The sequence below is a fragment of the Poecilia reticulata genome, chromosome 7 (assembly GCF_904066995.2).
Source record: "Poecilia reticulata chromosome 7, P_reticulata-male-v2, whole genome shotgun sequence".
NCBI classification, from domain to species: Eukaryota; Metazoa; Chordata; class Actinopteri; order Cyprinodontiformes; family Poeciliidae; genus Poecilia; species Poecilia reticulata.
In genome coordinates, this window is record NC_088836.1 from 16723372 (window position 1) to 16749264 (window position 25893).

Sequence of the window (25893 nt, forward strand, 5' to 3'; positions counted from 1 at the left end):
AGAGAGTCAACATACAAGCATTTCTTATGACTATGGAAATATGGAAACGTTTTACATTTAATTGTTTTTTATAAATGTGTTTAATTTTCTCTTCACTACCTCAGTTTTTGCACAGGAAAGAGCCTTTTCTCAAATACAAATCTCAAAGTAACCATTGTGACATTTGTAAATTCCACTTTAAAGTGTATTACTAAAATAGGATAAAAACAAACAAGTTTCAATAAATAAAACTACTGTTCTGCAAAAATATCTTCTGTTAAACAGCATTATAATTTCATGTGATTATTATTATTTGTGATAGTAAATGTGGAGCTGTTGTTTAAACCTTTAGGATTTAACATTAAATCCTCAAATTCCCAATGCGTTAAATATGAAGGAGGAAATGAAATGTTTAGGCAAACTGAAAAGTTTTCTTTGATCTCGCTTGGAAAAAGAAACTTTTAAAAAGTAAACATTTAATGTCTTCTCAGAGTAAACAAAGATTTTCAGTGAGTTTCTTTTACAGGAAGTCTATGTCTGATTAGGTCTTTGGTTTATCCCATTGGCTTATCTTATTTTTTTTTATATGTGCATAAACAAAAACAATGGCCTCTGATGATAAATAGCGCACAAAATGAATTACAGAAGCAACCGGTCGCAGTCGACGAAGAATCAGAACCGCTGCTGAGTTCTGCAGAACCTAAAGGATGTTGCAACGGATGTAATGAAGATATTGAAATCGGCTGTGTAGCATCTGCAAGATTTCTTTCTGCCCCAGTCCAACGTTCTCCGTTTCTCCTTTATCTGTGGCTTTGTGTGTGTGTGCGTGTGTGTGTCTATGTTGTCTGGTCCATGTTAAACAAACCTCAGTGAGATAATACTCCCACTCTGTCTGCTCAGTCGGATGAGGGTTATTTTTAACGCTGCAGGAGGGGAGCAGTTAGATATCTGGGGGTCCAAACTTTCTATGCTAATTTACAGAAGGCTGACTCTCTCCCCTATGTCTAAGTCCTGTATTGATGTTGTATTTTTCACATTGGGGTCATTGTTGGTGACTCAGTGGAGAGCTGTGAATTTTGTTCTTACTTAAGAAGTGTGGAGATAAAAAAAAAAGGACTGATAATGGAGTGGTCTGAAACTATCAATCAATCAAGTTTATTTGTATTTCAGGAACGAGGCAGTCCGAAGTGCTTTACATCGTAAAAACACAAACTCATAAAAGACACCATGCAGTCAACAACTGATGAAACCGGTAATGAACATTACATTTTAATGAAGGCCATCAACAAAATCATAAGTACACATCATGTGTATTCATGATGTTGATGATGAATACACATAATCAAATTATGATAACGTATTTAGTACTACTTTTAGTATGTTTAGTACTAAATGTACTACACATGTTTAGTATGAAACATATTTGGCATGTTTAGTACTCGCCATATTTAGTATGTTTAGTAAATGCTTCATTTATTGTGGTTCAAAAGGATCTCTAAACAGGTGGGTTTAGAGTCAGAACTGGACTACGGGGCTCAGTGAGTGACAAAACTATTTATATCCCTTCCGTTTTTCCGATTTTGGTGTGTTACAACAAAAATTTCATTTTACTTGATCAGGATTTTAGATGATAGACTAAAAAAAAGCAGTGCATAGTTGTAACAATTTCAGATATTTCTTTCATAGCTGTGCATCTATTACAGCTTGTTTGTCAATACAGGAAGTCATATTAAATGTTACAGTTTCAGTTCTTCCCCTGCTGCCCTTTAAGCTTCATCCTACATAGGAGAAATGTTTCACTCACAAGCCCACTCTTAGCACTTCCATTTGCATCAGACAACTTCGTCATACCTCACTTTTTCAGCCACTGTGGTTTCATAAATGCTCCTGCAGCCGCGCGTGCTTCATTTTTTAAATTATTTGTTTCTTTTCACGAAAAGGTCGCAATAGTCAGTTAAAATTTACATCTCCAAAGTTTACAGACAAAATTTTCCCAGTTTAAAAAGATGCAGCATATGGAATGTAATAATATGCAGGCATTTTAATTATTCTTAAACAATTTTAAAAAAATAGTGTTTATATATACATATAGTTTACCACTCTTTTGTATTTCATATATTTTTGAAACTTTTCTGTTTTCTGGTTTTCTACTGTTTCATTTAATAGGGCAAGCCATCCCTGGACAGATGGAGTTTTTTGTATTCATTAGAAATAGGCCATATCCCAGAAAAGGGAATAAAATGTCCTAAAACTGTCATGAAATTACCAAAGAATATACACTCAGAAAAATAAAACAACACAGGCATGAAACTGATACATGCTGGAAAAACCCAGGAATTTTTTTTTTACAAATAACCATCTTAAGATTAGCCGGGTTTTACTCAAGATTAAAGGGAATAAATCCAATTTTAATCTCCACATGTAATATTCATAATTCAAAATGTGGCAAGTATAAAACAACATATAAGTACTGTTTTTCTGTGGCACACAGAGGAAGATGACATCAGACTGAATCATCAACCAGACAGGCAGACTTTGAATGAGGGGGCAGCTAGATGAGGGTCACTGCTGATCTTGGGATGAAACAACAAATCCAGCGTCTCAAGAAGACAATTGTGGATTTGTCCTCTCAAACTCCAGTCAGTCGTAGCGGAGAGCCTCTCAGTCTGAGCCTTGCTCTGCTGGAGGTCTCTCCCTGTTAAAAGGAAGTTGTTTCTTTCCATTGTCGCCAATAGATATTCAGGGGGAGGAACTGCTGCATAGTCAACGACTCTACGCAATCAGCTCGGCTTCCTTATGTAACTTTTTATCAATGTGCATCATACCAAGAATCTGACTGCACTGCATCATAACTAGGATCAAATTCATATGTGTAATGGATTTGAATCCGTCTACACCTCTGAATAGCTTTGGTTATATAATTATATTTGGATATGAATTGGGCCTGTTTGCTATGTCACACTGCAAAACATAAAAAAAAATTAACATAGACAAGTTGATCTACGAATGACTGCAAATGTCAGAAAAATTATATTAATTTTTGTGATAATGCTTATTGATTTAGATATTAGATTCAATTAATAGAACAATACGAGGCCAATAATAATAATAATAATAATAATAATAATAATAATAATAATAATAATAATAATAATAAACCCTGTAAAAATAAACTTAGCATCTTAGTAAGTTCTGCTTCCTATATAGAGGAAAAAGATGGTTCCTCTGACATCTGTCTGAGGCTGATTCATAACCCAGACAGGGAAGCTAAGCACCACGCTGAACTGTTTCGTTTTGTATATTTAAAAGAAAAGCTGGGAAAATCTCACTGTCGCTTGATAATGTGAGACTGGAGGTCTATAATTCAGCCATCGTTGTGTTTACCTCCCCCTACACACACACACACACACACACGCACACACACACACACACACACAGGCAGCCGTGACCTCGGAGGCAGAGTGAAGGGAGGCAGTGGGAGCCCTCCCCCTTTAAACACGTCACCGGCGGGCTGGCTGGCTGGCTGGTATCTGGTGGTGTGGTGTGTGCGGTCGGACTGTGGTTGTGTTTCAGCTCTGACCGTGTTGATAACGACACACTTCGGGCGCTTTTCCTCGCGTAGACATGGGAATTCAGAAGACATGGCTCTAAGACAAACGGCCCTAACGCTGCTGGCCCTGCTCGGGCTGGCGGCCGTCGGTGACGGTGAGTGGGACCGGAGCGCCTCTCCGGCTTTTGTCTCGGTGTGTTTTTCCTGGACTGGGCACTGCCTGTTGTCGCTGATGATCATCATGGCGCTCCGTGTATCGGGGGATTTAGCTAGCTCGGTAGCCGCGTCTGGCTAGCGCCGACCTCTAAATCAGCGGTCGCTGTTCTCCGCGACCGACAGCCCCGCTGTTTTGTTAGTTTCGCTGTTTGTTGGGATTTACAGCGACGAATGAAAGGAAATTAGTGGGCAACGAACACGCAGCGGCTGGATAAACCACAACAACAACATGGTGGAGCTGTGTGTGTTCGAGGCGCCAGCTAGCATTCGCTAGCCCCAATGTCTGAAGTTGACTAATGTTAATAAAAAATGCTCCTCTGGACAGATGCGTTAATAATGCAAGGATTTATCTTGTATTTTTGGGATATGAAGCGTTAATAAAGATAATCAGACTACAGTTTGTGTTAAAAGCCCTAGTTAATCCCTGCTCCTCTGATATGCGAAGTTATTTACTAAACACCTTCTTGTTGGTGGCCTATTATACCTGCTTATCAGTGTGTTGCTCGGTACACTGGGTAAATGATAGCGTGTTGGTTAAATATAGGCGATATGGTCAAGTGCTGCTTTGCGCGCTAGAAAGTTCACATAAGACGACCCCGGTTGACGCGTGAATCTGTTTAATGCAACAAATGGATGCAGTTGGAGGGTCCTGAATGAGTGAAAAGACTCAGACATGAGTCGGAGTTGAAGTCTGGGTTCATTGTGATGGAAATGTGGAGTCTGGGGGTCTTTGCAGGCGCTGGTCTGGTTCTGAATCCCCCCCAGCAGATGCTGGAGCCGCTGATTCCTACCAACCCGCGACCACAACTACACAACAGGCTGGATTTAAATGTGAATTTTTTTTTGCGATTCAGCCTAAACGCATGGAATTTTATGCAGATGATAATATTATTAGCAAATTGCCTTCTTTGTGGAGCCACGTTGCAATTACCCATGAGCTGGTGTGAAAAGAGTGGGTTAAAGTAATATTCACACACAGAACAAACAAGGCATTGTAACATGATCTAATGCTGCTGCTGAAACAGTATGACATGTTGACTTTTACTGTTGCACGCAAGTCAGTTGACAATTTATTTAATAATTTTTATCATTTTTGAGTCAAACTTATTTGCAATATTCAAGAGTTATTAATAATTTTTATTTTATTTCAGCAATGCCAAAACCACATATGTGGGAAAGCCATAAATCATTCATTATGAAAGTCTAATTAATGGTCCTAGGCTTGCACAGTAAAAAAAAACAAAAAAAAAAAACAACTCACCATTATTTTAAAACCAATTTTGCCTTGAAACATTGACAAAGAAAGCTCTTGGGTTAATACCCTGCTTGTGGTGGAAACAAAATGTTATTGTACCTTCAAGAATTCTTTCATTGAGCCAAAATGTTGTTACTCATTCAGTTTTTATAAGCCCCAGCACAAAATATTCTGCCTAGAGTGAAAGAAATGTTCATCTTTTTATTATTTTACAGTTTTTGTCATGGCATAAGTTGTTTAATTTTCAAGAAAGAAAGATCTTCTTATTGTATGGTAACTGGCTCTTGCAGTAATTCAGCATCTGGTCGCACATTAAATCTGTTGATTTCTAAAACGGTAACTACTAGCATATTAGCTTGATTCTTAAACTATCTACCTATCTATCTACAGGTAAATGAAACAGGTTTTTCCTACCAAAAACAATCTACAAAGATTGTTATTAGAAATTCTCAAGACCTCAACTTTTAACAAATAAAACGTGTACATGAGGAGTCGACCAACTAATTGCAGCACAAATAGCTTCAAAAGCTGTAGAATCATTGCGTGCATATACGCATGCTGATATTAGCTGATTAGTTGGTCAACTTCTCCTCTAATAGCCAACCTGTAGTTGGATTTCTAATTTTAGAGCAGCATGACCTTTATGAGAATAATGGTATTCTTTAAGCTTAAACTGCTACAGTATTCTTTTAGGCAACTGAATTAGTTTTTCTTGCAAGAATTGGGAAAGTGTAGGAAGCTTCTTTTGGGCAGTGTGCAGCAACCGGCAAAAAAATGTAGTAGCCTCACTTAACTCAAGGTTCTAGTCATGCTAGCACTTTCTCTGGCGTTTCATTAAATGGATGTAGCACTGTTGAAACAACCTGTTCTGACCGTGGTCTGAACAGGATGGTAACCGGCTCATGCTTGGTTGTAACTTGCCATTGTGCAGAGCGATTTGGGGAAAAAAATAACAATAATAACCGTCAGGAATAGTCAAGCTATGTTGTCATCTTTCAAAGCATATGTTAGTTGAGTCATCCGAACAAGAATTGGAAAAGTATTCCTCCCCCGCTCAGATAGATAAGGGTGCAGCACAGCAAGGTTTGACTTGAAGGAAATGATCACACCTACATGGCCGGTTTGCCTGCCTGCTCCAAACCTTTCACTGTGTTGGGTGAGGGTAATGGTGTGTGTGTTTGTTTGTGGGGGTGTTACTTTCAGAGGGAAAATCAGGCAGGGTCATGATGGCCAAGTACTTTTTTTTTTTTTTCTTTTTTAAAAAGACTCGCAGAGCGTCGTCTCACGCCTCATAATGAATTGTTTTGTGCGAAGGCCCCAAACCAGCCCAACCTGAAAGTTGCTGCAGTGAGCGCAGATATCTCAGACCTTCAAAAGGGACTTTAGGAAGCACACTCTTTTTTTTTTTCTTTTTTTTTTCATCTCCGTGAATTTGTCACGTGTTGTTGACTTTATACAGATTACCAACCTCTGGTGTTATGGGCATTACACGGCAGCGTGACACAGTCGGTGTGTGTGAACCGAACCCAGTAGCAATGTGATATGTGCTGTCGGCTGAGTTGCTCTGAGGCAGGGTGCGTCCCTCCCTTTCTCTCTCTCTCTCTTTTTTTTTTTGTCTCTGTTTAAAAAAGAAAGAAAGAAAGAAGGCCTTGTGCTTTGTTGGGTTTTAATCTGTACTTTAAATGTAGTCCAACTTCTGTTTTCATCTACCGGCTCCCTCCAATGTGCCAAGTAACAACTGGGCTGCTTTCTCATAAGCGCTACAGGGAAGGTGTGTTAATTTTCTGCTATCTCTTGAACTTTGTTCTCACAGTTGGCCCTACTGTGCCAGGGTTTTGTCATTCGTGGGTGTGCTTCTGTGTAAATCAAGCTTGGGGAGCTCCTAGTTTGCGAACAGGTGCTATTTAATGCTGCATGTGATGTGCGGGAGTTCATGTGGTGGAATCGTAGTCAAATAAAACATGCGCTCACCTGCCCATGAGGTCAGAGCCAAGAGAATGTGCAAAGAAAGAGGGAGACTTATTGGTCTCAAAGGTGTGCATTGAAAAAGAAAATAAACTTTAGATGGGAAAGGTTAGAGGGAATTTTAATTACCTCTTGGCTTGAGATAAAAAAAGCCGTTTGGTATTTTCCCCCGCGCCCCTCTCAAAGATCCTTCGACCTGTGGCTGACTTTTAATCAAATTAATTTTTTTGCAGCTTGTGTAAAGTTTTCCTTTGCTTGGCTCAGACACGTTCTCCTTAGCGATCGTTGTTTACCAACAGTTTCCTATAGCGTGGCGCGGAGCCAGTTGGCGTCCGCTCGGGTCCGGGGTGGTCTACTTTTCACTCGATAATCACCAGTATTGTTAATGACCTCCACTGGCCTGGAGGCACAGAGCCCTAATTGCTAAAGCAGACAGCGTAGCCTCTTTCTGACCCAGCTCTGCCACTATTGATGTTTGACCACAAGGGATTTACTACAAAGTCCGAGCACGCCAGCTTCAGTGTTTTACTTTATTTTTAGCGGTTGCACACATAGGTTTACAAGAGAAAGATATTGCATACACAAAAAAGTAATGTGTCGCTGATGGATGGATTTGGTAGCAGTTTATGTTGGCGAGCTAACGCAAAACCTTAAACCTGTTTTGTGTAGCGTGTCTTTTTGCATTTGATATGTTTTTTGTTTTTTTGAGCTGCTGTTGGCATAAAGATTAGACGCTCCTTTGCTGTGTAATTTTCTCCTGGAATGTGAGCAGTCTGCTTGTCAAGGCTGTTTCCAGCTCTTTCTCTTTCCCGTGAAGGACTTGCTTTGATTGGTGTGACTCAGGCCAGACCTGTTGATTAAGTTATGGGATTTAGCTACTCTTTGACACACATTTCATACACCTAATAGCTGCTCCACAGTAGCATTAGCTTAAGTGTTTTCAATATGTAGAACAGAAAGTAGCTTACATGCAAAATTGCATTGTTTTTGTGGGAATCCTGGATTCATTTGAGTAAATGGAAGAATTATGCAAGTTGTAATTAAGCACCGAGTTTGAGATGTCTTTTTTTAAAATTTCTATTCATTTCTTAGAAAAATCTGAATATCCAGGGCAGATCAAATGGACCACTTGAAATTAATATCAGCCATAAAAAACCTGATCAGTGCATCACACTTTGTCAATTTATTTAGTTGTTCCTATTTGTGGTTTAGAATGGAAAAAGTCTCTTAAGTTCCACTTAAGTTTTAGACGAACTGATCAATTTTCTGTCGGTCGGAATCGACCAATGTTTCATTAATCACTCTGGTTGGGGGTTTTTGAGACAGATTTTTAAAAGATAACCCTTTTTTTTTTTACTTTTTTAAAATCAAAAATCATTAAATTCATTGAATTTTTCTAAACACGTCAACCATGTAGTTTTTATTCTGAGGTATAACTGGAAGTAGCATATTCCGTGATTCATGAATGATGATGATGCTTCATTTTCTCTTTTGTGCCAGAGAACCTGGAACATGGGGGCTTTCTCTTGTGTATTACAGTCCAAAGAAAAAAAAATTGTTAAACAACAAGTTAATCAAACTCGGTGTCAACCAGGCAGAAGCTTGATTTATTAGAAAAATTACATAAATTATCACTTATTGTGTTCATTCAAATATAACCAGATCACTTTTTAAACAATCCTCTTTTTTTAGATGGGTGTAGCAAAGCAGTATTAAGGTTTCATATTTCTTTTCAAGTTTGTGGAAGAAACATCGATTTATTATGCCTGGGTTTTTATGGATGAAACTTTGATCAATGTGAGTGCCTGTGGCCGACCCAGAGCGAGGGTTTGATCCCGTCCAGGAGGACCGGCAGACAGGATGGGACGCAGCCTGCGGGGTGTGGGTTGGTAGGGATGGTAGATGCAGCCTCAGCCCCAGAGACTTCACTTTAGAATCAGATCAGTAATCTGACCCCGAGATGCAGACAAAGGTAATGACTTTCCGCCTTCCCCTAGCATTGATTAGGGCACAGTTGCGGTGTGTGTGTGTCCGTGTGCTCTGCCGTGTGTGTGTGTTGCACTCGCACTGTCTGGTGGCGTCTGCATGTCTTGATCAGCTCTCAGTCTGGTATCTGTATGGATCTAATTTCAGCCAGTGCATTTTGGTAATGGCGCTCTCCTCCCTGTACACATGCTTTCTGTCTCCCGACTCCGGGGCCCCCAGAAAAACGCACTGCGTGTGTGTAACCTTCTGCCGGTCGCCCAGGGAAGTTCTGTGCATCCTCACCAGACTCTCTGATGTTCCCTTTCTCTAAAATTTCATCTGTTGTGACAGGATTGTTCTGCATGAGTAACCCCGGGCAACAGAGGAACACCATCGCCGAGGTTAATGGGGGAATCTGCTCGGAGAGCGACTCTGCTGTGCATCATTCTTTTCTCTTCTTTCTTTCCCATCTTTCCTTTTTTTTTGTCGGGACCAAGAATTATGTTTATGTCAGTGATGTTTTATTAATCCCTTCCTCGCCATGTCTCCCGTTTCCTGCCTCAACACGAACGGAATGATAGGAACTCCACTCACTAGCAGCTCAGAGGAATGGCTGTTGTGCTCCTGATCTCCTTGTTTTCCTCCACCGTTCCCTGTTCCCGCTCCCTCCCGTAAGTCAAAGTCTAGACTGGGTTTTAATGACAGTCGCAGCTGGTCACTCGGGCAGACCTCAATAGCAGCTGGGGGGCTGCGAGTCCTCCAAACTGTTCCCCCTTTTCTCCCTCCTACTCTATATTATTCAGTCCAAATGGGCACCAGCCCCCCCCACTCCTCCCCTGTCTCGCTCAGACCGGCCCCACCAAAACATTGGGGTTTGTTGCTGGTAACCCCAGTCTGTCCCCAGCGCTCCACCTCCTCCGCCCTCCTGCTGGAGTGCAGTCCCCCCTCCCACTCCTCCGCTCTGGGCTTTGTTCCTGTAGGGCCAGTCCAATCCCTCCTCATGTCGCCTTAATCTCCACACAAAGGACCAGTGTGAAAGACCACCAGTTATGTGGATACGAGAGCAGGGCTCGCTGAAACCACACAGACCCAGCGTCGGCTCAGATCTGTGTGTTTTGGTCCTAAAATGGGGCTTTCAATCGCAGCTTTGTAACACTTCTGCTCACAATGCAGTGAGATATGCAGGGCGCTGTGCAAACAGTGTGGCTCAGGAAGGGATGCTTGTGGCTCAGGGTCTCTTGTTTGATTCTGTTATCATCCACAGTCTTAACCTTTTCAATAGAAATGCTCTGATCAGATTTATTTTCATGTCTGATTTCTTAGTATTGTTAAGTTCTTTCCTCCTGGTTGGGACTTTTCTTTATGAACTATACATAAGAGTAAAATACTTGTTTTTTTCTACTTTTTGAATAAATGTATAATCTTACCAATAATATGTTTATATTAAAATAATAAAACATGTTTTACATGTACTCGATTATTATCCTAAACTCTGAAAGTGATATTACAAGATTAATATTTGAGAAAAAAAGCTGTAATTCATTACTGTTTGCTTAATTGTTAAATTATTAATTAATTGTCAAAAATTATTAATTAATATTATATATAAATAAATATATAGTAGCACCTTTCTAGAAGCCTTTTTAACAATTTATTTTTTGTTAGGATATCATGTGACTTCTACAATAAATATAATTTCAGCATTGTTTCAAACTTTTACAGGGTTGACATCGTTTATTAAAGAAATCAAAATATTTTTGAACTGAATTTGAATCATGTTAGTGATTAGCATGCTCAGTACACTTTATATGGTTATGCATATTAACTGTAAATGTCTGTGCATAATCTCTGTAGTCAACCTTTTTTCTTTTTGCATACCACAAAATCAAATCAAAATATTTTTGAAGTACCTCCTCATATATAAATTTCATAAGCCCGTATTATTTATGTATCTGGAAATAAAACTTCTTAATGACCGTATTTTCCGCACTATAAGGCGCACCTAAAAACCTTCAATTTCCTCAAAAGCTGACAGTGCGCCTTATAATCCGGTGCGCCTTATATATGGACCAATATTGAGCCACAACAAGTTTAGCAACTACGGTAAGCAGCCACCGACTTCATTTTCGCCCGTAGAAGAAGTAGCGTCCGGTGCATGCTGGGATAGTTGTCAAAAAACTGGTTTGTTAATAAAGTTTGACTGACCTATCTACCTACCGACATGATAATCGGTAGGTAGATAGGTCAGTCTGCAGGTGCTAAATGTCTGCAGGTCATTTAGCACCACATTCTCCACAAATATGCTGTGCGCGAACGGAGAAAGGTGACCATCGTCCGGCCACGCCCCGGCCCAGTCGCAGAAGGCTCTCCTCGCTGACCGGAGTCGGACTGTTTTATTAACATTCTTTATGTCAACAAAGTGGCTTTAGATATTCATCCGGGATGCTTCGACTAGGGTTACCAAGGGACCAGTCCTTATACATTTAAAGCCGGGGGGGTCTGGGGAAGAGAGACAGAGACTGCGGCGGCAGCAGCGTGTCGGTTGGTCTGTGTTACCCAGAAACCAGTTGGGCACAATTTCGCAACACCAACACAGTGAGTGAAACAATGACTGGGACAGACTACTATATAAAGTACTCTGGGACCAATACGGGACAGGTGGAAACCCTAACTGTAGCGTGTATTCTATGCGCCTTATAATGCGGTGCGCCTTATATATGAAAAAAGTTTTAAAATGGGCCATTCATTGAAGGTGCGCCTTATAATCCGGTGCACCTTATAGTGCGGAAAATACGGTATTCAGAAGGACCAATCTGATGAGACTGAACTGAAAGAAAACAAAGGCCTCAGTTCAAATGACTTCAACCCCACTTGAGTCAGAATATGCTTCTTTTACCTAAACCTTGATCTAAACTACAATAATCAAAACTTTAACATAAAAATAAGTCATTCATTTATTTTTTTACATTTTTGAATTACATGTTGAGATTAATTTCACAGTTGCATGTAATTAAAAAGAGAAAAGTTAAACGCATGAGGGCTTCTGAACAGTTTTCAGATTATCACAGGCAGGCACAGAGCCAAGCAGTTAAATGTTCACCTAGTTCATGTTTGAGGGGAAAACGCAGCAGAAACAAAGCTTTCCTAATTTCACAGAACATTCAGGAGTTTCAGGGTTTTTTTTCTATAGCGTTTATTTTTTTCTGCCTCCTCATCAGCCATATGTCTGTCCATTTAGCTGCTCACAAACAATGCAGTGTTGATGTCTTTTGTTTGTTGTCCAAGTTGTCTATCCACCATGTTTGTTTTTAAACTGTAGCTCCGATCGAGCGTCGACTGGCACACAGAAACACCTTAACACTAATCGTAGACGGGACTTCTTTGCACACACATTTGCAGGAAGACATTTTTAGTCGAGATAATTGTGATTTTGCTTATTTTCTAAGAAATGTTATAACACGCATACATCTATTACAATGATCAATGAATTTCAAGTGCACCACATAGATGGTGGCCACCGTTCACCAGAGCAGTTTTACAGGGTGTCCCGATCCAGTGATTGACTTTATTCATTCAAGACTGCATCTGGTGTCAAAGTGGACACACCAATAAAATGGACACCTGTATTTGTATAACAAGAGCCTTTTTGTTGCATCTCGTATTTGTATGACAAGAGCCTTATTGTTGCATCTTTAGTTCTTCTTTCCACATTTTTTTCCCCAAGACCTAACTGATGGAGAAGATGTTTAACTCAGAGTTTTCTTCCTTGAGTAACGACTTCCACACCAAAGAGTGTTGTCGTCATGGTCTGAAAACGGGAAAAAAGGTCAGATTTTTAGTTTCAGACTAGCCAGATAGTGGAGATTGTAGGAATAAAATCCCCTGCTTCGCCACTTCTCGTTGCGTCTGTACTCTTGGTCAGTAGAAAACTAGCTTCAGGAATTCACACCACTAAATGTAAACTTTTCACTTGACTAGATTTGTCAGAAACTAAACCGTATTTACCATTTGAAGTAGTGGCATTCAGTTGGTTACCCCAGAGAGGCAAACGACAGGGCTGTTGTCGTGCTTCAGTTTGGGAGCAGGCTCCACGTGTTGTAATCACACACTAGGTCTAAGAGGGAGGGAGAGAGAAGGAAGTGAAAAATGTTTTCCACAAACCAAAATCTTGGTAGACCACAAACCATCCATGGCCTGTTCAGGAAGTGAATGTGGATGTTTTGAGCCTTGTTCGGTTTGCTTTCTGAGCTTCTGTTTTTGAATGTGGGAAGCATCCGTCTCGCCGCAACGCCGCTCCGTGATCGACGCGCAGGCCGGTCGGGTTGAGATCGTGGCGCTCCTCCGAGTTTGATTTACTGCTGTGCATGGGCGCCATGTGTTTCAGATGAGCTGCATCACAGTGAAACTGACAGACAGCTGTTGGCTTTAATGAGTCTTTTGAGGAGAAGCATTTACTCATAAAGCTAGGTTTCTTTTTTTTTAAATATTGCTCTGGGGGATTGATTGATCAAATGCATCTTGTGTGAACGCAGTTGTAAATAATTGATGTATTCCACAGAAAAGCAGTAAACAACAGAGGAAAAAGGCTGCCAGACCCTTTGTATTAAACCCGCTGCTTGTATTGCTGTCATAGGTTTTATTTAGCTAAACTGCTTTGCCCCATTAATGCTGGAAATCAGTGACGTGACTTGTTTTTCTGCTTTCACTCCCCCCTCCCCTTTTATCCTGCAGGAAATTCCATCCACATGCAAACTTCAGCCAGTCTGGTCACACTTGGGCTGGAGTTCCTGCATCTCTCTCACTGATTAAGATTCATTCTCATAAATGCGCACACACACGCACACACCAATGTTTAGCAGATGAGAAATATTACGAAATCTTCCAACGTGCCACATTTCCAGTCACTATTGTTGAACAAGCATGAACACATCAGCAAAAGCACTGCATCAACAAAAAAAAAGATCCAACACAGTTTTCCCCTTCAGGACGTTCCTAAAGAAACAATTATTCCTTCTTCTGCTAAAGTAATACGCGTTACATTTTAATTGTAAATTTTAGAGCCTTGTTTGGCTCTCTTTATCCTTCTGCCCCTTATAGAGCAAGACGTGTAAATTAAGCTGTAACAGTGTGATTAATTAGTCAGGCTATGTGCTCCGGTGGAACCTGCAGTCAGCTGCTTAGATGAAACAGGGTTTCTTAACAAGAGTGAGTGGGGAACTTTGGAAATAGTTCAGGTAGTACAGTGTTTCTCAACCTTTTTTGGCCCAGCGCCCCCCTAGCCTTTATCCAGGACCCTCACCTCCCCCCACCAAAGAATTTGTAGGCTTTTTTGCACTGACTATTATTTTATTATTAATATAACTATCACTATTGTAGATGTTTTGATTTTTATGCTTGTTTCTGTATTATCAAAAATAATTTTCCAGAGAACAAAAAAGTCATAGGAATAGAAATTATTTTCACAGGTGTCTACGAAAAATGCAATGAACATTCAAGTTACAATTGGTAGGCCTAGCAGCAGCCAGTCAGTGGAAAAATATATTCTTATTTTGTGCCATTTTCTAGTTGTTAAATCTTGCACAAAATGGCCAGATAAAAAATGTACAACATGCCAGTTTAAACTTTGAACTATTTGCAAAACGACTAAGCTCTGCAACATTAAAATATGAATAGAACTGTAACTACATTAATTAATCATAGCTCTTCTTCTCTTTAGTGTTTGTCAGTTTCTGGTGGTGCAGCTCTGTGCTGCCTTCAGGAGAATGGGACATCAGAGTATCATTCATAAAACTTCACCCACATGGCATTTATTGTGCAAACCAGAGCTTTCAGTGGAAAAACAAAAGTTCCAGGTCCTTTTAATGCCATACAAATATGAGACAGAAACATGGATTCTATCTTTATATAGACCTGACTATTGATTTATAGATTAATAGTTTTACTGGACAGAAATTACAAAGAACAAATCTGGTTCTTAATCAAATCCTAATGAGTCAAATTGAAAGTGTCATGGAGTCATCAGCCTCGTGACATTAACACTGACATGAAAAATAATATTGAAGAAATAAATATATTAAATCTAAATAAAAACATAAATAAGTGATCAGTTCTTTACTGTTATGGTCTGTAAGATATATTTATTCTCAGTACTAGATGTGGTCTCAACAAACCCATGGCACTTCAACAATATTATTTTACCTTTTATCTGGAAATAGTGTCTGTTTATTCTTGCCATACAGTCTCTGTATTAATTATTGCTCGAAAGGTCTTGCCATACCAGTTTATTCCTCTGTATTTACTTTAGTTTCTTAGTTTATTCTTGCATTTTGTTCTTCATTCATTTCCATTTAGTTTCATTTGATTAGTTTTATCCTATCTTGGTTTATTGCTATGTCCACTTTAGTTTCTTTCCTGTTGCTAGATTTATTTTATCGTTTATTGACGCTCACCATCAGTAATCTTCACTTAACACCTAATTCCATTTTCACTGTTCAGCGTCGGATTCTCTGTTTTTATGCCATAATTCACATCTAGTTCGTTGCTCTGTTTTATGTACCGCTTCTCCTGCTTCAGAGTTTTGCGCAATGTGCTCGTCTTTTTTATTTTTTAAGCTCCTAAGGTGCAGAGCGGTCAGGAAGAGTATTGATGGGGAAAAGGCAGACTGACATAAACCTTTTAAAACAATGGAAACAATTTCTGCATTCTGATTATTGAAATTTTAAAGTGCTGTGTTGTTCTATCACACCAGTTTCATACCGGACCACTTACAGCACAGTGTTAACGCTATAAAATGAACGCTCTCTATCGTGGTATCACCCATGGAGGGATTTCTTGATTTCTTTATTTGAGTGGGTTCATTTTTCAGAGGGATACACAGTGAGGGTGTCGTGATTTTAGCTACCAGTAGCAGGAGAACGGAGCTGCGCCAAGAAGCTAACAGAAGCTACAAACACTGAATGGAAGAAGAGCTGCCATCGATACAGTTGCAGCCAAGCATGGTTTAATGTTATACAATACAGTTTTACCAAGTTGCTCAAAGTCTAAACTGGCAATGTTGTGCATTTAAGGTGTAAAGTTTACCTTCGACTAAACGCCCCCCAAAGGCATCCCAGCGCCCCCCTTTTGTAAAAATGTCCACCAGCGCCCCCTGCCGTTCTCTGAACGCCCCCTGGGGGGCGGTACCGCCCACGTTGAGAACCGCTAAGGTAGTACAAAAAAACAGTCAGACAGATGACATGAGTTTAGAGCAACGTGTGGGGGAGGGGCAGTGATGCGTCACTCTGGGCTCGCTTCAGGATCTCATTTAAAGAAGTTTAAACTGCAGGATTAGGGGTTACAAAATTCCAGGACATTTCTAAAGCTGGAAAATTGTGAGAATATGAAGATTGGTCTTTTTAAACATGGTTGGGGAAATTATATATTTTAACTTAATCCCATCTTGAGCAATCAGAGTTGATGCAGGAACAGTTGCAGGTTTATTTAAGACAACCAGGGCTTCCAGCAGCCTGGGCTATCAAAGCCACGGCTGAGTCTATGGGCTACACAAAGGGAAACAAACTTTATTCATATCATTGGGCAAATATTAATGTTTAACCAGAAAACACTAGGCTTCCTTCAGTAAAACATTTGTATTTGTCTGCGTGTCGTGCAGTTTGTTTACATCCCCGTAATTTTCATTAAATCCAAATAATTTGCATGAAAAGTTTCTAATTTGGAACATTTCCTAAAATTTCCAGGCTCAACTTTCTGGGAAATTTCCACAAAACCATTTTCAAACCTTTAACAGTATTTTTTTTTAACTGTAATACTTTTACACCAAAGACTAGTCCATGCCTGCATAATAATGATGATGTTACAGAAGAGTGATTAAAATCTACCAACACTTTTTTTTCTGCATACAGACATTAAAGTTGGTTCAAAGGGAACATCAATGAGCTCATGGAGTCAAAGAAGCTCTCAGTAGAAAACATGCAGGATTACTGGAGTCTTGCCACCTTAAACCCATTCCCCCCCCCCCCCCCCCCCTGTGGGCCAGACATTGTCAGCCATCCAACCAATACGGAGTCCTGTTTTTGTTGGAGAATAAGGATTGAGCTGTATCTCCTCTTTGTGGATTGTCCTGTGTTGTTTTTAGGATACCTTTTTTTTTTTTTTTTAGTCTGGAGGGATTAAAGTTGAGCCTTTATTTCTACCAGGGATCATTTCTGGGCCTGGCATTTGTGTTTTCCCTGCTTTTTAAAGGGTAAAGCTACTGATACTGTCCTGCAAGCATGGAGAGAGCAGAATAAGTTGGAGGAAGCCCTTTTTGCTGACCTTACCTAAATGAGAAGCATGTGTGCCATGACTCAAAATCACATTTCTCTGAAAATCTAATCAAGTTTGTGGCTGTTGGTCGGATGGGAAACTCGGAAAGCTGTTTTTTTTTTTTTTTTTCTTTCTAGTTTCTTTTTTTTTTTTAGATTTTGCAGACTTACTGGCATTGAACTAATTTAACTGCGTTTGTGTGTGTATGTTTATTGGACAACCTTGGTTTTATTGCGGTAGCACGTCCATTGGGTTCCTGTTAGTGGGGTCTCTCTGCAGGAGTGTGTTGCATTTAACAGAAGTCTTGTCTTATTAGCTCGAACAGAGTCTCGAACAGAGTGTCACGATGAGAAAGACCTTCTGCTGCATCGGGGATTTGGCAGAGGCCCTTTTCCCTTGTTGGATTTCACTTTGTGTGTCCCTCTGGGCGGGTCTGAATCCACTCTGCGTGTTTGGGTTCATCTGCAGTGAGAGATCTGATTTCAGGGCCGCCGGGGCCGTCTGGCTGCTGCTGCTGCAGCTGATGATGATGATGATCTACACATCATAAACTACCCACAATTGAACGGGGCCCACTCAGTAATTTGTGTTCAGATTCTGAGGTGAGGTCTCCCCCTGCTGGATAAGATGGGTACAGTTTTTGAGGAAAGGTGTTACACCTCTTATCCTTCTTCACTTTGTCACGTTTTAATGTATCTTTATGTGACAAAGTAGAGCGTGGGTCACCTGCCAAAATCCTGAAGCTTATTAGCATTTGATTGCAGATAATACATTGTTAGTTGTCAGGTTCCATCTTTTTAAGGTAAAACTTGGCTCAAGGACGCCACCTGTTGGTGAAAATGAATGGAGACTTGAAGCATGGCAAGTAGCAGCATGGTTAATGGTGTGGCTGCTTCACACCAACGTTCGGATTTGATGCATTTCCTCAGGTTGTTTCTCCGGTGCTGTTACTACTTGTTCTCTGTTGTAACATAGTGCGTGTCGTACAGAATATTACAGGTTAATTACTGCGGTAATCGTGTGCAGGTTCTATGCTGGCTTGTCACTGTTCTGAATCACATCCTGCTTATCAGAAAGCATTTTAACCACAAATGCCAAGTTAAATGTCTCTAGTCTGTTCTAACCAACTACTCGCTGTTAGCCGAGTCACTAGCCGTTCAAAATAACACGTCCCCTCTACTCTAACCCTCCTAAATAAAACTGTTCAATCAATAGTGTTTAAAGATTCACAAGTCGATCCAAAGAGCCATTTTTGGGGGGTTTTGCCTCGCCCTGCAAAATAAAACGTTTTTGAGCTGCAAAACCTAAACAACTTTTAGAAAGAGATGGTACTTTAGATTTTAAAATTACAACATTTTATTAGATATTTTAGGTCAGGGGTGTCAAACTCCAGTCCTGAAGGGCCGCTGTCCTGCAGTTTTTAGATGTGCCACAGGTACAAAACACCTGAATCAAATGGCTTAATTATCTCCTCAGTTCTCCAGAGCCTTGCTAATGACCTAATTATTCTATTCAGGTGTGGTGCAGCAGAGGCACTTCTAAAAGTTGCAGGACACCGGCCCTCGAGGACTGGAGTTTGACACCCCTGTTTTAGGTATTGCAGAACTAAATGTCAAATCTTATTTTATTTAGCTTTTAAATAAAATAAAGTAAATGAGAGAATGACCACCTAGTCTTAAAAACAATGAACAAGGTACTGTTTTTTAAAAGTACATTATCAGCCTAATGACGCACAAAGCAACAAATTAGAAGCAAAAACAAACCTCTTTTTGCCACTATCTAAAATCTTGTTTCCATTTTTCTTTCCAAAAAGTACATGAAAGGTTTTATAGATCAAAACTCCACTGCAGCTGGGCTGAAGACCCCTGACCTAAACTGAGAGGCCGGGCAGGTAGAGCATTAATCGGAGAATCAACCAAGAGGCTGACAGTTGCTCTGGAGGAGCTGTAGAAATCCACAGCTCAAGCAGGAGAATCTGTGGATCTCCTTTAATCGAGTGGAATGATCCATCTGTAGACGTCCAAAGCTGGCAGAGACGTTCACCAAGAGCCTTGCGATTTTAATTGCAGCTTAAAATCCTACAGTGTCGACTCAGAAAGACTTGAATACCAGTGCACGCCAACAGGTCTCAGATTTTTTTACCTGTAAATGATGCACGTTTGTGTCTCTTTCTGCAGCTTTATACTGCAACTGCACAAACTGTAACAAGGGCGAGTGCAAGACAGAAGGCGCCTGCCTCGTTTCAACGTACAAGTCCGATGGGAAAGATGTGCTCTTGCGGCACTGCCTAGACCCCGATAAGATGACTCCCCCCATCTACTGCAAGAGCGCCGAAGGGCACTTGAACGTTCACTGCTGCTTTGTAGATTACTGCAACAGTATTGACTTGAAAGTCCCAGGTAAAAACCGTCGTCGTTGCACTTCTAACAGCTTCCAAGCTGAAGGTTTTTAATATTTAATTGTTTCTGCCTCCTTTTCTTTTTTTTTTCTTTTTTCTTTTGCGTGAAGACCCGACGACTGGAGAGTGGGTGACCTCGGGGAGCTCCTGGGGGCCAGTGGAGCTGGTTGCGGTCATAGCGGGGCCCGTGTTCCTGCTCTGTGTGCTGCTGATGGTTGGAGTGTTCCTCTTCCAGTATCACCAGAGAGCCTACAGCCACAGACAGCGGCTGGAGGTGGAGGACCCCTCCTGCGACCACCTGTACCTGGCCAAGGACAAAACCCTGCAGGATCTCATCTATGATATGTCCACCTCAGGATCTGGCTCTGGTCAGTACGCACCGCCTGTTTATAGAACACCGGGTCTGTTCTTCCGTACATGTCTCACACGGCCTGCTCCTTGCAGGGCTGCCGCTGTTTGTGCAGCGGACGGTTGCCAGGACGATCGTGCTGCAGGAGATAATAGGGAAGGGCCGTTTCGGAGAGGTGTGGCGAGGAAAGTGGAGAGGCGGAGACGTTGCCGTCAAGATCTTCTCGTCCAGAGAGGAGCGCTCCTGGTTCAGAGAGGCCGAGATCTACCAGACAATCATGCTTCGGCACGAAAACATCCTGGGATTCATCGCAGCAGACAATAAAGGTGGTTATAATCAGACTTCTAACCCATATTACAGCTCTGTGTAAGGGCTGACGCAACCAAACGGAAAGAAGCTAAAAGTTGAAGATGAGTGAAATGACCCATTAATCCGGTTTGATCTATTTCGGTTTCCTTTAGACAACGGCACATGGACGCAGCTGTGGCTGGTGTCGGACTATCACGAGCACGGCTCTCTGTTTGACTACTTGAACCGCTACTCCGTCACCATCGAGGGCATGATCAAGCTGGCGCTCTCGGCTGCAAGCGGCCTGGCGCACCTCCACATGGAGATCCTCGGCACTCAGGGTGAGACTTAACACCGTCTGTAACTCTCTTAGGTTTTCCAAACGACACACCCTCCTCCTCCGTCTTCGTCTCGTTTCATGACGCTTCTCCTGCAGGTAAGCCCGGCATTGCTCATCGGGACCTCAAGTCTAAAAATATCCTGGTTAAGAAGAACGGCACTTGTGCTATAGCTGACCTGGGCCTGGCCGTCCGCCACGAGTCCATCACAGACACAATCGATATAGCACCGAACCAGCGCGTGGGCACTAAGAGGTAACTGCTTCCACTTTTAGCGGCTCATTGTTGATCCCAAAGGTCTTCCCTCAGGGTTTGCTACATCTTTTATTTCTGATTTTTGTCAGAATTCTCTGTAGTTCAAACCCCTTTGTTCTCTCTGAACCCTTCCAGGTACATGGCTCCAGAAGTCTTAGACGAAACCATCAACATGAAACATTTTGATTCCTTTAAGTGCGCCGACATTTATGCGTTGGGCCTGGTGTACTGGGAGATCGCGCGCCGCTGCAACACCGGAGGTAAGACCTGCAGCCGCAGCTGGATGATAAAGAAACCTGGACAGGAACATTCAATAAGAGACTGTCCACCTCTTCACTCTGTTCCACAGGCATACATGAGGAGTACCAGCTGCCCTACTATGACCTCGTGCCCTCTGACCCGTCCATAGAGGAGATGAGGAAGGTGGTTTGTGATCAGAAACTGAGGCCCAACGTTCCCAACTGGTGGCAGAGCTACGAGGTATTTCACGTCGAGGTTGTCTAAAAAGTAGTTGCAGGCCACATAGGAAGAGAGTTTGGTTAACCAGCGGACTTGTATGAAATGTCGTCTTTACGAGTATTTGTTTATTGCCGACTCTTTGACCCAAAAGCTACACAAAGTCCCCAGTAGGAAACGCAAGCTAAGAAAATTTACGAAGTAACTTAAGTTTTGGATCTACAGTAATGTACAAAACCCTTACTATTGTGTTTGCTAAAATAAAAATCCTGCATGATTGGTTTATTAGTAATTTAAAAAAGAAAAAATAAATACTTCAAGAAAGTTAGCCATTTTTTTTATTTAGTTTTGTGGCCACCAAATGCTTTAAACATGATTATTTTGCCAAAAGATTGGGACACCATTGGTTTAAAGCATTGTGTTGGAGTGGCCCAGTCAAAGTCCTGACCTATCTCAAGAGATTTGGTGTTTTTATTTCAGCAAAAAGGACGGTTGTATAAAATATTAACCTCAAGGGGGTGAAAAACAGCGTGTCTGCCACACTTCTTAGATTTAAATCATTTTTCTTCCACTTCACAGTTAGCCACCATTTTATTTTGGTTTAATGTTTAAAATCTCTGCAACATTCATGTTTACTTTCATTAGGACGTTTTGTGAGACAGTGTAGCTGCAGGCCGGTTTGTTTTAGATCAAGAAGTTAAATTGCAGGAGTTTTCAAATCAACAAAGGTCAGATTTTTTTTTAAATCATCTTAAAGTAGGTAAAGTTTAAAGACGTGTCTATCACCTAAAAAAAACCAAAATCTAATGGATTTCCTACATTTAGGTACAAAAAGTAACTTTATATGCATTTTTAAGCTTTTTATTCTCAAACTGACCTGTGTGTGTGTTTCACCTTGCAGTCGCTGCGTGTGATGGGGAAGATCATGCGGGAGTGCTGGTACGCCAACGGCGCGGCACGACTGACGGCACTGCGCATCAAGAAGACTCTGTCTCAGCTCAGCGTGGAGGAGGACGTGAAGATGTGAGCGGCGGCGGCCAGCGAGGCGCGCTAGAGACGCACAACCCGACCACACTCCCATAGGAAACAAACACTAAAGACAGACTGCAAATGGAGAAAAAACAAAAACAAAAAAAAAAAGAAACCAACAACCCTGCCAGTTTTAAAGCCACACTCCAAGTTGTGACAAGGCCTACCTCACCTTTTTAGCCAAAACTACTGAAAGTCACCCATCCCTCTCCTTCCTCCTCCTCCTCCTAACCCAATGGCCACACTACAACACTACCACTGTTAATAGCATACACTCAACCTCCTTTCATTCACCAGGGCAGGAATTACTGTACAGTGACTTTTTTTTTTAAATTCCATTTTCTTTTTACCCGTTAGGTTCAGTGATGGATCTTAAAAGTTTTCCAGAGGAGCTTCTTTTGTGGGTTTTAATGTTTCAGAAGTAACACTCCGGCTGTGTTTTTTTTTTTTTGTTTTGTTTTTTTTAGCAATATCTCGCCGTCGTGTGAGTGAGTGTGAAGGAGAGGACAGGGGCTGAAGTACTGTTTCTATTTATGCGTTTGTGTGTAAAAGGTGGCTGGACGTCGAGCATGTTTCCAAGACGGCGCCTTCTAAAAACAGGCGGTAGTTCATTAGACAATTTATTCAGAAACAAAGAAATCTGTCGTTTGAAATGAAGCATGAACAGCCAGATTGTTTTCTAATCTGCCCCACTGGAGTATGATGCAAAAAGAAACCACAGGGTGAAACCAGATGTCTGCATTCGCTGTAGGAAAACACAACTGTTTTTCTCTCCGTCATGCTAAACTTATTTTTACTTGCAAAACGCTAGAACATTCAAAGTTTCTTCAAATTTAAGAAACCCGGATGACGAAGACGACGCTGCATCTTCGAAAGGTGTCGACGCGTTCGGCTGTGTTTTAAGACGACACTTCAGACAAGTTGCTTCCTTATGTGGCATCGTTGAAAATCCAAACGAAATCAGCAAAGATCTCAGGAAGAGAAACTGTGGACCTCCGCATCTCCATCCGTTGAAACAATTACAGGCAAGAAAGCACAATGGGAACATGTCCAGTTACACTGTCCAGGTTTTGTTTCCCAGAGACGACTGTTTTGGCCCCAGCTGTGCAAATGGACCTCAGAGCAAAGGTAAAGTTACCTTGTGAAGATGCGTCTTTTTCCACTGGGAAAAAGACTGGCTGCTCTGAGAGGAGCAGCCTTTCTTGTTTCAAGATCAGCTAGCTTACAGTTTGTAATTTCTCTCAGGTACTAAGTCTCTCCTGCAGGAGGGACTGGTGCACTTCACAAAAAAAAAAAAAAGAAGTCTTCCAAATGGACAGTGACCCTACCATGCCTCCAAATTAGCCACAAAGTGGCAGCAGTCAACGTTTTGGAGTGGTTATCATCAACCCCTGAGTCGAGTGCATTAGTGGTCAGAGCTGAGAAGGTGTTAAACTTCAGCTTCATCAGTTCCAAGAGAAGGAAAGAGCCAAACGTCCAGCAGACTGTTGTGGGAAGCTTGAGGAGAGATGCGCCGAACGTTTAACCCGAGTCGATCTCTCGGATAATTCTGACATTTAGCAATCGCCGCTGTGGTAATCCTGATTTTAACCAGGATACAAACAGTTGTACGTCTTCCTACAGTTCATGTAAAATATCTGGTTTAACCCGTGGTCGCACTCCGCTGTAGCTTCCCGACCGCCTGCAGGAATCACATTTATGAGATGTGGTCCAGCCCTGAATTTTAGTTTGGAGGAAAGGAAAAAAAAAAAAAGTGGCAGGGGTTATGTTTGGTGGGATGGTTTTACCGTTTTATTTATTTGTTTATAGTTTATAACACTGTGAGACGAGACGCGACAAACCAGAGTGTAGACGCCGAGGTTGAAGGGGGTTATTTCATTCATTTGGTGTGATGCTCAGTGTGAGTATGAATGTAGCCGTTAACCCTGGCGGTGGCTTCGTGCGCTCCGAGAGGCCGTGATGAAACGGCAACAAAAAGTACATTTTGAATTATGCTTTGGTGTAAAGAGGTCATAATGGCTTTTCTTCTTTTGACATTAGACACTACTGATTATGGGTACATGTGATTTATTTGTATATAAAATGTGCGTTTTTCTTTTCTCCTCCTCTATATGCCACAGCTCCAGTGTGACATATTGATGCTTTTTTTTGTTTGTTTGATTGGACGGTACTTTGACGGATCTCTTGTTTTTAACCTGTCTGCATGGTTTCTAACTGTGCTAACAAACATTAATTGCTGGAGTTTATGGTTGTTCCTTTCATGGCAGTCTGGTGGTACTACTGAACCTTTTTCTCCTGGCGTATACCCGTTTCTACCCGGGGTGACGTCTCCATCTCCTCCTCATTTTGACACTGGAATACAGAAGGACTTGGTGTTGATCTTAAATACTGCCACTGGCTCCTTTTTTTTTTTTTAAACCAGGAAAACAGACAAACTCTTGGCGGATCACGTCGAACGTGCAGGTAGACGCGGGGAACCTTGGGAGCACCGACGTGCCGCAAGCGGGGAACTGCATGTTTTCATTCTACTTCTGCGGACAAGACTATGAAAGTATTACACTGATATTCGTCACCTATGGGCTCTGCACTGTTATGTCCACAAGGGCGTTAGTTAATGTTTGTCGAAGCCATCACCTGAACCATGTGTCATGTTTCATGTCCGTTTTGCATGCCGTCTCAAACACTGGGCCCTCTGCACTGAGGTCGATTTATCCCCCCTCCCCCTTTTCTCCTACAGGTTGATTTTCTTTTTCTTTTCTTTTTTTCTCTTTTGGGTCATTGGCTGTGCACCCCAGAAATGTTGCTGCTACTGTTTAACATGGGTAGAAGTGTAGCGGAAAAAAGAGAGAGAGAGATGGAAAGTGGGAGAATGATGATGATGATGATGATGATGATGATGTCAAGTTGAACCAAAATTGTCAAAACACTCCTGTCCATGTTTGGTGTGTTGCCATGGGTATTTGATCATGTTCATAGGTGAAAACTTCAAAATTGAGTGATGATATTGTGCTGATCTTTTCTGATTTAGTTCAAAATGTACATAGACGATATACAATAAATTCCTCCTTTTTTCTTACATGTGTTCAGTTGGTGCTTATTGAAGCTCTGTGACTATTTTACTGGAGTGTTTGCTCCCTTTTTTTCTTTTTTGTATCAGTTACATCAAGGATTCTAATGCCGATTTGAAATGTCTGGATAAAGTGAAATTTGCTTTTCCAGGTATGGATAAATAAAAAAAAGGGGGGAGGAATGCCAGATTTTCCAAGGGGATTTACAGTTCTTTTCACTTTTTTTTTCTTCCTTTTTTTTATTTTGACTTGGTAGCCTTTGATTTCAGCTTTTTTTTTTTTTTTTACCCAGCCACCTTTGATTTTTTTTTAAAGTATCTTGTTTCAATCAGTTTTGCCTTGGGGAAAAGATTGAGATGATTAAAAAGAGATCTGCAGTAAGAAATTAAATCCTGCTGCCATAAATGGCATGCATTAGATCAGAACTCCTAATGGAGAATCTTCTCTGCATCCTTATGAGTTTTGTTTGTAATATGTA

At 41.2% G+C, this 25893-nt stretch overlaps 1 protein-coding gene across 1 annotated transcript; it reads left to right on the forward strand.

The window, feature by feature from the left end:
• The first annotated feature begins 3451 nt into the window (after positions 1-3451).
• Positions 3452-25423, forward strand: acvr1ba (activin A receptor type 1Ba). Its single transcript, XM_008413667.3, has 9 exons — positions 3452-3684; positions 19412-19633; positions 19743-20000; positions 20077-20307; positions 20443-20610; positions 20706-20862; positions 20998-21122; positions 21212-21342; positions 22220-25423. Exons 1-9 carry the CDS (start codon positions 3621-3623, stop codon positions 22343-22345), a joined length of 1482 nt encoding a protein of 493 aa, XP_008411889.1. The 5' UTR covers positions 3452-3620; the 3' UTR covers positions 22346-25423.
• Positions 25424-25893: the final 470 nt, after the last annotated feature.

Coding starts and splice junctions, on each gene's coding strand:
- acvr1ba (XM_008413667.3), top strand. CDS start 3,621: ATGGCTCTAAGACAAACGGCCCTAACGCTGCTGGCCCTGCTCGGGCTG. Junction 20,611..20,705: donor GGAGATCCTCGGCACTCAGG/GTGAGACTTAAC, acceptor CTTCTCCTGCAG/GTAAGCCCGGCATTGCTCAT. Junction 21,343..22,219: donor ACTGGTGGCAGAGCTACGAG/GTATTTCACGTC, acceptor TTCACCTTGCAG/TCGCTGCGTGTGATGGGGAA.